This window comes from Dipodomys merriami, unplaced genomic scaffold (genome assembly GCF_024711535.1).
Source record: "Dipodomys merriami isolate MVZ:Mamm:240054 unplaced genomic scaffold, mDipMer1.0.p SCAF_14, whole genome shotgun sequence".
In the NCBI taxonomy this organism is placed as follows: domain Eukaryota; kingdom Metazoa; phylum Chordata; class Mammalia; order Rodentia; family Heteromyidae; genus Dipodomys; species Dipodomys merriami.
In genome coordinates, this window is record NW_027202715.1 from 39,770,092 (window position 1) to 39,782,971 (window position 12,880).

At 42.6% G+C, this 12,880-nt stretch overlaps 1 protein-coding gene across 1 annotated transcript in view; it reads left to right on the forward strand.

Annotated features, from left to right (window-relative positions):
- The window catches only part of LOC138826193 (phosphatidylinositol 4-kinase type 2-alpha), a 36,369-nt gene that overhangs the window by 4,344 nt on the left and 19,145 nt on the right, over window positions 1-12,880 (forward strand). Inside the window, exon 2 of the mRNA XM_070021350.1 lies at window positions 10,195-10,395. Coding sequence (XP_069877451.1) covers window positions 10,195-10,395 — 201 coding nt within the window. The remainder of the gene's footprint in view (window positions 1-10,194; window positions 10,396-12,880) is intronic.

Consider the following 12,880-nt stretch of genomic DNA (forward strand, 5'->3'; position numbering starts at 1 on the left):
ACCAAAAAAAAAAAATCCTCCTTGGGCTGGGAAGGTAGCTCAGTGGTGAGCGCTTGCCTTGCATGCATAAGGCCCTGGTTTTGATTCCTCAGCACCACATAAGCAAAAAGAAAAAAGCCGGAAGTGGCGCTGTGGCTCAAGTGGTAGAGCGCTAGCCTTGAGCTGAAGAGGTGAGGGACAGCGCCCAGGCCCAGAGTTCAGGCTCCACAACTGGACCCCCCACCCCCCCCCCAAAAAAAAAGAATATCCTCCTTTGGTCTCACTATGTGTGAATGCCTAGAGTCTTGTATAATTTATCATGCCCCAGTATATTTTAGATCTAGCTTCCACATATGAGAAGAAACATGCACCGTCTTTCTGAGCTTGGCTTACATCATTTAACATGAGGTCCATCCGTTTCCCTGCAAATGACATAACATTATTCTTTCTAATGGCTGTGTAAAATTCCATTATGTATAGGTACCACATTTTTTTGGACTCACTCATCCATTGTAGGGCATCTGGGCTGTTTCCATAACTTGGCTATTGTGAATAGTGCAGCAATGAACAAATGTATTTATTTAAATACTTAACATTTGCCATATACCAGGTCCAATTTAAGTGCTTTACAACTACTAACTCAACCCTCATCACTACCCTCCAGAGAGGACACTTATATTTTTCCCACAGGTAACAAAAGTGAGGCACATAGTGTACCTCACTTGCCCATAGTCTCAGAGCTAGGAAATAGGAGAGCCAAGCATATAGGCTTTGGTAGTCATGATCCTAACCACACTGCTCTGCGGCCTCAAAGTTAGTTATCTGAACTGCTCGTTTCTCTTTTCTGGTACTATTTTGGTTAGTGTTTGAATTTGTCTATGTATGAGACATTGTTAAATAACAGTGACTTGAGAAAAGGTTCATTTATCTCTCATGTTAAAGGAAGTCTGTCAGCTGATATGGCATTTCAGGTCATCTGGGATTCAGCCATGCTTAATAGGTGGTTTCTACTTTATCCTCCAAGATGGCTGCTCAAGCTGCAGATGTCATCTCATCCAGTTGGAAGACAGAAAGGAAGAAACTGTGTCTCCACTCTTCAGGATCCTTCCCAGAAGTTGCACCAGATATTTCTACCTACTGTCCATTGTTAGAATGCAGCTCCAATAGTGGCTGGGGACTATAGTCTTTATCTTGCCTAGCTAACAATCAAGGGTGTTGGGTTTTGTGAAGAAAGAGGAACAGACTGGGGGAACCAGTAGTTTCTTTGATAGCTAATTTGAAACCTAGTCCAAAAGATGTCCTGGTTCCATTTCCCAATTTAGATGTTTTTTGACACAGGATGAGCAAGCTAGGACCTGGAATAGTAAGATGGAAAATGCTAGGTTAGAAGTTATAGTGGAGCGTTTCACATTACCCTCCTCACTTACATGCTTCCATTTCAAGTCTCATGTTCACACAGGTGCATTATGTGTGCGTGTGCGTGCGTGTGTGTGCGTGCGTGTGTGTGTGTGTGTGTGTGTGTGTGTGTGTGCGCGCGTGCGCGCGTACATACACACACGTGCTGATACTTGGGCTTAAACTCAGGACCTTATGTTCTCATTCAGCTTTCTTGCTCATGGATGATGCTTTACCACTTGAGCCGTGCCATCCATTCAGTTGTGTTTTTTGAGCATCTTCTCTCTCATGTGGACAGTGATACCATATGTTCATATTGCCAAAGTCATAGGACAACATGTGACTTTACTAGTTTATGAGGATTAAGTAGGGTGGGAATGTGGCTTAGTGGTAGAGTACTTGCCTAGTATGTATGAAGTCCTAGGTTTGATTCCTCAGTACCACCACATAAACAGAAAAAGCCAGAAGTGGCATTGTGGCTCAGTGGTAGAATGTTAGCCTTGAGCAAAAGAAGCTCAGGGACAGGACCCCGGCCCTGAGTTCAAGCCCCAGGACTGGCAGGGAAAAAAAAGGATTAAGTGAGAAACTCCACATAAACGCACCTGTACATTGCAACCCTCTGCGTGCTCCTTAATCTGCCTCAGGCCAGTAATGAAGACCAGACCGTGGCATTGAGGATTGGAGTACTATGGGACCTGTATGTAGCCTTCTGCCAGCTTCAGATCCCAAGGTTCCACTCACCAAGGTTTTCTATTGGTTTCATACAGGGAAGTATGTGCAGAAAGTAAGGTATAAACATCAACATATGACAATATTTTGTATACAAATGGTAGATGACTTCCTTATGCTGGGTGTGAGAGCTAAACAGTGAACATTTTTCAATTTGCATAAACCTTAGTCTACCCCAAGGCTACCAGGCAGTCCAGGGTAGAATTAGCCATCCCCAGGATAGAAATCTGAATTCCTGTTAAGCCAGGACTGATTGACCTTTCCAGGAAACTCTCAGTCCTCTGATAGTAAGTTGGGAGAAGGCCTTCCAAACTCCCAAGCCTTTCTCAGGTCTCATAGCTTGGCTTTTCGGGCTCTCACACCTGCATAGTTCCTGGTACTTGGCAGGATCTGTCCATTTTTTGTTTAGTTTTTTATTGTTTTGAGCTCTTTAGGTATACATGACATAGCATAAAGCAAAAATAGTATTTATTTATTTATTTTTATTTTTGCCAGTCCTGGGGCTTAAACTCAGGGCCTGGGCACTGTCCCTGAGCTTCTTTTGTGTGTGTGTGTGTGTGTGTGTGTGTGTGTGTGTGTGTGTGTGTGTGTGTGTGTGTGTGTGTGTGTGTGTGTGTGTGTGTGTGTGTGTGTGTGTGTGTGTGTGTGTGTGTGTGTGTGTGTGTGTGTGTGTGTGTGTGTGTGTGTGTGTGTGTGTGTGAGTCGTGGGGCGTCCCTCAGCTCTTCAGCTCAAGGCGAGCGCTCTACCCATTGAGCCACAGCGCCACTTCTGGTTTTCTGGTGGTTTTATTGGAGAGATAAGTGTTTCATGGACTTTCCTACCCAGGCTGGCTTTGAAATGCGATCCTCAAATCTCAACCACCTGAGTAGCTAGTATTACAGGTGTGAGCCACCGCCGCCCAGCCCTGAGCTTCTTTTGCTCTAGGCTAGCACTCAACCACTTGAGCCACATCACTACTTCTGGCTTTTTCTGTTTATGTGGTACTGAGGAACCAAACCTAGGGCTTCATGCATTCTAGGCAAGCACTCTACCACTAAGCCACATTCCTAGCCCCAAAATAGTATAATTTTGAGAGAATGCTTTTATGATTATTGTCAATAGCAATTCATTAGCTAATGCTAATTGGTACTTACATAAAAATGCCATGCCAGTGACCATATCTGTAAAGATGTTGCCCCTAAGTGTCAGATTATGATTTTCAAACTTTTAAATATATATATATATATATTTTGGTTGGTCGTGGGGCTTGAACTCTGGGTTTGGGTGCGTCCCTGCGTTCTTCAACTCAAGGCGAGCACTCTACCGCTTGAGCCACACCGCCACTTCCGGTTTTCTATTGGTTTATTGGGGATTAGAGTCTCACGGAGTTTCCTGCCAGGGCTGGCTTTGAACTGTGATCCTCAGATCTCAGCCTCCTGAGTAGCTAGGATTACAGGCGTGAACCACCGGTGCCCGGTTTAAATACACTTTATCCACCAACAGTTTGTCATGAAAATGACGTCTTTATCATCTTTCAAAGATTCCCATATTGAATGTACTTCTTCCAGCCACAAGTTCCCTTCAAGAAATTGTTACATCCTTCACTTGGTTTAGAGGAATACTGATAGCCATAATAAGGTCAAGGAGTTAAATTATTGTACTAAAATGTTGAAACAGTTAAGTTTAAAAATCCTATAAAATGTAGGTCTTAAAATCTTAAGACCTACATTTGCCAGGGGCCAGTGGCTCATGCCTGTAATCCTAGTTATTCAGGAGGCTGAGATCTGAGGATTGAGGTTCAAAGCCAGCCCAGGCAGGAAAGTGCATGAGACTTTTTTTTCAGTGTGTTTACCTTTACATACATCAGGTATCAAATACATTTCCTTTGGTATAGTGTCATCTGTTCCCTCATTCTCTCCCATTCCCTCCTTCCCCTTTCCACCCGTGAGTTGCATAGTTTACTTTCATCAATGACCAGTACAGCCAGTATGCTCTATTACTGCACTTTTTCTCCATTTTTCTTCTGATTCTGTATCCTCCCCCCACTCTCCTGCAGATGTGCACATGTATACACCATGCATAAGGTAAAGAATACAGTCATCAAAAAAAAAGGAAAAAGAGAAAACAAATTAAGACAACAATCCTTTATTTCAGTACCTTTTGAGACTGTTTCAGTATGTAATTATTTTATTTGCATATTTGCTTGGGTGTTGCACCTTTGTGATTCTCTCCTAAGAATATCTTCTTCTGGGTATGTGGATATCTAGAGTTCTGTGTAATCTGTTTTAAGTCTGGCATCCGCATATCAGGAGAGCATGCAGTTTGTCTCTCTGATCGTGCCAAACCACAAGTTTTTTTTTTTTTTGCAAGTCCTGGGCTTGGACTCAGGGTCTAGGCACTGTCCCTGAGCTTCTTTTGCTCAGGGCTACCACTCTACTACTTGAGCACAGTGCTGCTTTTGGCTTTTTTTGTTTATGTGGTACTGAGGAATCAAACCCAGGGCTTTGATGCATGCTAGGCAAGCACTGCACATTCCCAGCCTAAGCCACAAGTTTTAATGGATTAGGCAGGTTGAGTCTGTTGCACTGGGATGGGAAATTAAATATGGACTAAACCCCTTTCTCTACGTTCTGTTTTGGACTCCCATCTTCTTTCAGGGTTTTATATTTGGAGTATCCTATTTTTTGCTTTTGAAAAAGCTGACAGGTAATTAAGCCTTCTCTGCCTAAATAGCTAAGTTAAGGACCAGTTTCCCTCTAGCCTCTAATACAGTTCTTACAGAATGGACCAGGGTCCCCAGGAGTTTCTTTTGGGGGTTCACAGGTAAGTTTTTCTCATAATAATTGTAAAATTTTATTTGCTTCTCTCACTTTCATTTCTTGTGGAGCTTTCATTCTTGTGGAGCTGTCCAGAGATCACATGATGTGTAATCGAAATGGATTGAATACTGAGGAAGTTGTGAGAGTACAGGTGTCTTCTATTAAGTGAGACATTACAGAGATTTGCAAACAGTAAACCAATGACAGTCTTCCTACTAGAAGGCTGTTGAAAATTATTTTTCATAAGAATGTGTAATTTATGTTAATATGTAGGAGGAGGTTTATTTTTATTAAGTGAATTAAATCATTTTAACATTTCAGGTTTAATTTAAAATAACAGTTTTTGGGTTGTTGTTTTTTTTTTTTTTTTTCAGTCGTGGGGCTTGAATTCTGGGCCTGGGTACTGTCCCTCAGTTCTTCAGCTCAAGGCTAGCGCTCTACCACTTGAGCCATAGCGCCACTTCTGGCTTTTTTCTGTGTATGTGGTGCTGAGGAATCGAACCCAGGGCCTCATGTATGCAAGGCAAGTACTCTACCATTGAGCCACCTTCCCAGCTAAAATAACAATTTTTATCTACCTAAAGCTTTTGGGGATTCTTAATAATTTTTAAGAATTGAAGGGAATCTGTGGCCAGGCACAGGTGGCTCATGCCTGTAAATCTAGCTACTCAGGATGCTGAGATCAGAGGATCATGATTCAAAGGCAGCCCAAGCAGGAAAGTCCATGAGACTCTTTTTTTTTTTTTTTTTTTTTTGCCGGTCATGGGGCCTGAACTCTGGGCCTGGGCGCTGTCCCTCAGCTCTTCAGCTCAAGGCTAGTGCTCTACCACTGGAGCCACAGCACCACTTCCGGCTTTTTCTGTTTATGTGGTGCTGAGGAATCGAACCCAGGGCCTCATGCTTGCAAGGCATGCACTCTACCGCTGAGCTACCTTCCCAGCCCCGTCCATGAGACTCTTATCTCCAATAAACCACCAGAAAACTGGAAATAGTGCTGGAAGTAGTGCTGTGGCTCAAGTGGTATAGTGCTCGCCTTGAGCTGAAGAGCTTAGGGACAGCGCCCAGGCCCAGAGTTCAAGCCTCATGACCAACCCCAAAAGAGAGAGAGAGAGAGAGAGAGAGAGAGAGAGAGAGAGAGAGAGAGAGAGAGAGAGAGAGAGAGAGAGAGAGAGAGAGAGAGAAAGAGAGTGTCTATGGTTTAAACTCGGGGCCCTTTGCTTGCTTAGGCAAGTTTTATCATTTGAGCTACACCCCAGCCATACCTTAATCCTCCCATCTTGGTCCTCTTACTGCTGCCTTCTATATAGCTTGGATTTCAGGAGTAGACCACTACACCTGGCTTATTGATTGAGTGGGGTTTCTGAATCCACTGGAGCTGGCCTTGAACCTCAAATTCCTGATGTCTGCTTCCAAGTAGTTGGAATTATAATCATGAACTACTCTGTCCGGCCAAAATTTAAGGGAATCCTGAGAATCATCTGCTTTCCTATTAGACTTTAAAAAAGATTTATTAGGGGCTGGGAAGGTGGCTCAGTGGTAGAGTGCTTGCCTTGCATGCATGAGGCCCTGGGTTCTATTCCTCAGCACCACATAAGCATAAAAAGCCAGAAGTGGTGCTGTGGCTCAAGTGGTAGAGCGCAAGCCTTGACCTGAAGAGCTTAGTCAGTGCCTAGGCCCAGAGTTCAAGCCCCATGACTGACCAAAAAAAAAAAAGACTTATTGTAGGTGTATTACACTGTGTAATCATGAATGATGTGCCTGAATTGTCTTTTTTTTGTCCCATCAGGGCCTGGGCACTGTCCCTGAGCATTTTTGGTCAAGGCTACTCCTCTACCACTTCGAACCACAGCTCCACTTCTGATTTTCTGGTGGTTAATTGGAGATGAGGCTCACAGACTTTCTTACCAGGGCTGGCTTTGAACTGCAGTCCTCCTGAGTAGCTAGGATTATAGGTGTAAGCCGCCAGTGTCAGGCTTCCTTTCTTCCCCCATCTTTCCCCTCCCCTCTCCCTTCCTCCCTCCGTCTTGGGACTTGGGATTTGAGACTTGATCTTATTGCTTCAGCCTCCCAGGTAGCTGGGGCTTCTGGTATGGGACACTGTTCAGCTTAAGGGCCTTTTTTTTTTTTCATCCTTGGGAATGCCTCCCTTGTCCCCACTGGTTAGCTATAGGAAACTCTTAGGTTCCAGGTTCCAATAATTGATTGTGGGTCCTAGATATCAGCCACTGTTTTTACTTTCTAGTGCAGTTCTGTTTCTTTCTCTAAATGCATGGACTGCTACTACCTGAGCAATTTTACTTTATCCCTGTTGTTAAGGAGAGATTAATAAATGGGTGTTAAGGAAAGTTGTCTTTAAAATGTTGGCACAAAATGAAACTTTCTCCTAGAAGTACTAAAGAAATGGACAGTTTATTAACAAAGAGAGGATGGTGAGAAAAAAATGTGGCATTTTCTTTCACAACTGAATACCGGTGGGTGTCTTAGAATTTGTTCTCTGTGAATGAGGAGAATATCCTTGGTGATTGAGTAACAGTTGATTATGTGAAATGACCATAATTAGGCCAGAGGCTGTTGTTACTGGTTTTGTTTTCATTTTTTGGCAGTACTGGGATTTGAACTCAAATGTGCTTGCTAGGTAAGCACCATACCAATTGAGCCACGCCTCCAGACCCTTTATCCATTGGTTATTTTCAAGGTAGAGTTCTACTTTTTACGCCTTGGCTAGCCTGGGCTTCAATTCCCTCTACTTAAGTTGTCCTGTGTTGCTAGGGATGACAGGCACATACCAGTGTGTCCAGCCATTTTGCTTTCTCTGTTACTGGGAGGATAAGTGTGCCACTGTATCTAGCCGTTAGTTGAAAAAGAGGCTCTCAAACTTCTCTTTTGCTTGGGCTGGCCTCAGATTTTTCTCTCTCCATATTTACCTCCCAAGTAGCTAGGATATACAGGCTTGAGCCACCTTGCCCAGTTTAGAGACTGTTATATGTCTAGGAAGCCCCACTGCATAGTTATACAAACTAGGTCCTGAGCAAATGTTAACCAAACTGAATTGAACTGAGGCCTGCTCTGAAAGGTATGTGTGTCTCCATTCCTCTGAAAGCCCTTCTGTTTCCCTACACCATTTTCTCATTTACCTAACCCCACCAGTATTCTTTAGTGAAACCCCTGTGTGACGGATAAACTCATAATTTCTAGTGCCTTTAGTAGTCAATAAGGGCCTGGGGACATATTCAAGTGGTAAAAATTCAAGTGCTTGCCTAGCAAACATAAGGCCTTTAGTTCAAACTGAGTGCCACTAAAAAGGAAAGAAAAAAGAAAAAAAAGTCAATGAAATGCTTTCCTTGTGGTAGAAAGAAATTGAGAGTATGAAAGAAAGAGATTAGTCTATAAGTGATGATTGGTTACAGTCTCAGTCCTCATTTTCTTCTTTCTTTGAGTGGATTTAAGCTCTAGCCCTGGTATTTTTTTCCAGTCCCAACAGTTAGATGAAATGCCGTAGTTTCCCATGCACTGGGAAGCCAGTCTGTTGAGCTCTACATTATGCCTCAAGCTCTGGGACATACTTCAGATTGCCTGTGTTGTCACTGTCCTGGCTGGAGAGTTGGGAGTAGACTCAGCAGTCATGCTCTTACTTGAGTCTGTTGCTGCTGCTGATTGATGTTTAGAGGCAGAATTCCAGGCAAGCAGACAGAGATGACTGCATACTGATGCTTCTTGCCAACCACTTTGAATATGAAATGACTTCTGAAGACTTATGAATATATGCATTTTATTTTTGCCAGTAAATAAGTAAGTTTGTCTTTAAGAAAAAAATGATTCTTTTTGGATTGAAGAAGAGAGTTTGAATTTTTGCAAGAGTTTTTGAAGGAACTAGCCCCAAGACTCATCAACTATTACAAGATGGGACCTTGTCTCCCATGGTGACAGATGGGTGTATGTTCTCTTCTGTGATCTGCCACTCAGGAAGTGATAGTCACAGGAAAAGGTCTTAGGAACCTGACGAGCTTGAGTTGGCAGTGGAGGGAGGAGTAGAGACTCATGTGGTATGGAGATGAATCACTTGTTTAGCATATTTTCTTCCTTTGATATACCATTGTGGTAACTGGAAAGAATGAAATAAATGTAAAACAATCCCGAAGGGCCATGGCCTTGTGGATGAGAACATTCAGGAGGGAGGACTACTGTTTATAGGCATCTCATATTTCAAAGGACCCTTGCCGATTGTTGTTGTCAATCTTGAGAAGAATGTTTTATTGTTGATGGTGTCTCATGTCCCCTTTACTTTCAGAATTCCTTAAAGTAACTCCATTCAAACCAGGTAGCAGATTATTTTTTCCTCTGCTGTGATTTCTGTCTTTGATTGCTTTTCTAGTTTGTCTTTCCTGAACTTTTTATTTCAAGACTTATAAACACACGAGAGAGATGATAGGATCAATAGGGCTGATTTAGAAAATTCACCCACCAATGAAGGAGTTTCTTAACTTCATTCCATAGTACTAATGTTCTTTCAGTTGCCTTTTGAAATATTTACGTAATTCATACAAAGTAATACTGTATATGAATACACTTTAGAAGCTGGAATTAGACGGTGTTAAATTTTTATCACACTGTACAAAAAAGTGTGCTGTAGGATAAAAAAAGATAACATTATAAATCATGATAAGTTAATTCCTCATTTCAGAGCCTTCAATGTATTCAGTATAACTTGCCCAGGAGGGAGGGAAACAGAACTCTATATTGACGTAAGATTGTTCCCTGTGACTTAAGATGTGTCATCAAGTTGGCTTATGGATCTTGCCTAGACACGTACAAATCCATTTATTTTGTTGGTTTGAAGCACAAAGTTAGAGGTAGGTACTTATATAGGGAAGAGAGGAGAAGAGGAGGAACACAGCAAAGAAGAATGAGGAGACTTAGCATCTTCTTTGGTCATATCTTTTCCTAGCAGTGGGTCTCTTAGAAGTACAAATGAACTGGTGTCTTACAAGCTAGAAAATAGTCATTAACTGACTGTAAACTGGAATTGTCTGCTGGTGCCCTCTCATTTCCTTTAAGATTTCTGCTGACTTGGTCTGGGATTACTGTAATTAACTCTGTGTGTGTGTGTGTGTGTGTGTGTGTGTGTGTGTGTGTGTGCGCGTGTGCGTGCATGCGTGCGTGCGTGCGTGTGCACATGCATGTGCTGAAGATTGAAACTAGGACCTTACAAATGCTAAGTATGTGATCTACCATTGAGCTGTACCCCAGACCCCAGCTCACCTTTCACATTCTCTTTTTCTTTCACCTGTGTAGAAGATCATTGCTGTCTTCAAACCCAAGAATGAAGAGCCATATGGACATCTTAATCCTAAGTGGACCAAATGGCTGCAGAAGTTGTGCTGTCCCTGCTGCTTTGGCCGTGACTGCCTTGTCCTCAACCAGGGCTATCTTTCAGAGGCAGGAGCCAGCCTGGTGGACCAAAAACTGGAACTTAACATTGTACCCCATACAAAGGTCAGTGATTCACTTGCAGAAAGTCTTGGTGCTTGGCCAAAGTTTTGCTTGAGGTTTAAGTCCTATTAGTGGGACTTTGAGTGCAGTGGGAGCTATTTAATTCTGGTGTTCTTAAACCTTTCACAGGAGGTAGCAGATTTAGGCTCATGGTTTGATCATCTGACTAAAGCTATCTTTCAAGGGACACACGTGTAGACTTTCAAAGTTCAGGAATTTCACAGTTGCCTAAGAGATTACATCTGTGAACCCCAGATAATCCAAACTGGTAAAAACATAGCTGTTTTTACTCTCTTAGACTTCTGAACCAAGATTTAGATGCATGGGGCTGGGAAGGTGGCTCAGTGGTAGAGCAATTGCTTTGCATGCCTGAGGCCCTGGATTCAATTCCTCAGCACCACATAAGCAAAAAGAAAAAAGCCGGAAGTGGCGCTGTGGCTCAAGTGGTAGAGCACTAGCCTTGAGCTGAAGAGCTGAGGGACAGCGCCCAGGCCCAGAGTTCAGGCCCCACGACCGGACCCCCCCCCAAAAAAAAAAAAAAGATTTAGATGCAGTTGGCTTCTTTCTTTTCTTTCTCTTCCTCTCTGCCTCTTTCCTTGTTTCCTTCCTTTTTGTGTATGTGTATGGGAGGGCCACTGAGTTTGAATTAAGGCCCCACACCTAGGAGGCAAGCTTTTTATTTTTTTGTCATGGGGCTTGAACTCTTGGTCTGGACACTATTCCTGAGGTTGACCTCAAACTACAGTCCTATTAATCTCAGTCTCCCAAGTAGTTAAGATTATAGGCATGATCCACTGATACATGGTTTCCTTCCTTTCTTGCTTCCTTCCTTGCTTCCCTTTCTCTCTTTCCTTCTTTTTCTCTCTCTCTCATTCTCTCTTTCTTTCTCTCCTCTTTCTCTGTTTCTCTTTCTTCCTTTTTTTATCTTAGAGAAGATTTTACTGTCAAACTAAAGGAGTGTAATACTATACCTGGCTTTAGATGTAGTATAGAATAGATCAGCTGATGTCAACTAAAGCACTTCTGCAAGGTCTGGCAAGGAAGACTTTAGTCTTAGAAGATTTTCCTCACCCACCTTATATACTGTAGAATTTTGAGACTTGTCTGACTACCAAAATAGAGGTCTAGGCTGGAGGTATATCTGTGTGGTTGAGCGCTTGCTAGCATTCATAAGGCCCTGGGTTTAATCCCCAGCTAGTAAAAAAATTTGAAAAATAGATGTACCAGATCCAGGGAAATGCATACATGGAGTGGATTTGTACCTACTCTGCATGTGTTACAGACTTAGTTGATATTCTGGTGAAGGGTTTGGGCCATACTCTCCTTCCCCATAAAAGTGTTGCTATACATAATTGATTGCATACAACTTCAAGGAGTTGGCTGACACTAGTTTAGAACCCCTATACTCATGGGTTTCATAAAAGCTCCATGAAACTCTTAAGAGTTGTGAAGGGAAGGAAAATGCTGATCAGCATACAAACACTTCAGGACACATCATCACCCATGGAGTTTGTGATTACCTGAGCTATAGTAGTCACTTAAGTGGAGCTCTGATAGGATGCCCTTACTTAGGATGCCCAAGCATCTTCCTAGCTCTGGGTCTTAACTTTCTTTGAAAATTTGATAGAAGCTATAGATCCTATTCGGGGGGGGGAGTATATATTTACAATCAATATTTTTTGCATATAATTTCAGGAAATGGTTCATAGACCAGTGGAAGTTCTTCAATTTTTTCCCCCTAGGATCCTGTATCTACATTAAAAGCCCATGTCTGAAGTTTTCCTTAAAGGTGTAGATAGCAAACACTATGGACAAGGAGATTAATCAGCAAATGGAACTTCCTTCTAAACCTGTCTTCTGTTGTCTTTGGGTATTTAAAAAACAGTTTGTAATTACTGTAGGTATTTGACTATTTCTGCTTCCTTGCGATTAAACAATATAACGGCTAGTTTATAAGTTTCTGAAGTCAGAGACTACTTGTGTGTGTGCAGGTCCTGGGGCTTGAATTCAGGGCCTACGCACTGTCCCTAAGTTTCTTTTGCTCAAGGCTAGTATTCTACCACTTGAGCTAAGATATGCTTCTGGCTCTTTGGTAATTTATTGGAGATAAGAGTTTCAGAGAGCCAGGCACCAATGGCTCATTCTTATAATCTTAGCTACTCAGGAGGTTGAGATTTGAGGATTGAACTTCAAAGCCAGTCCATGGAACTTCTTTTTTTTTTTTTTTTTTTGGTCATGGGGCTTGAACTCTGGGCTTGGGTGCTATCCCTTAGCTCTTCAGCTCTAGATGAGTACTCTACCACTTGAGCCACAACGCCACTTCCGATTTTCTAGTGGTTAATTGGAGATAAGAGTCTCATGGACTTACCTGCCTGAGCTGGAGCTGCTTTGAACTGTGATCCTCAGATCTCAGCCTCCTGAGTAGCTAGGATTATAGGTGTGAGCCACTGGCCCCCGGCTTCCCTGATACTCTTATCTGCAATTAACC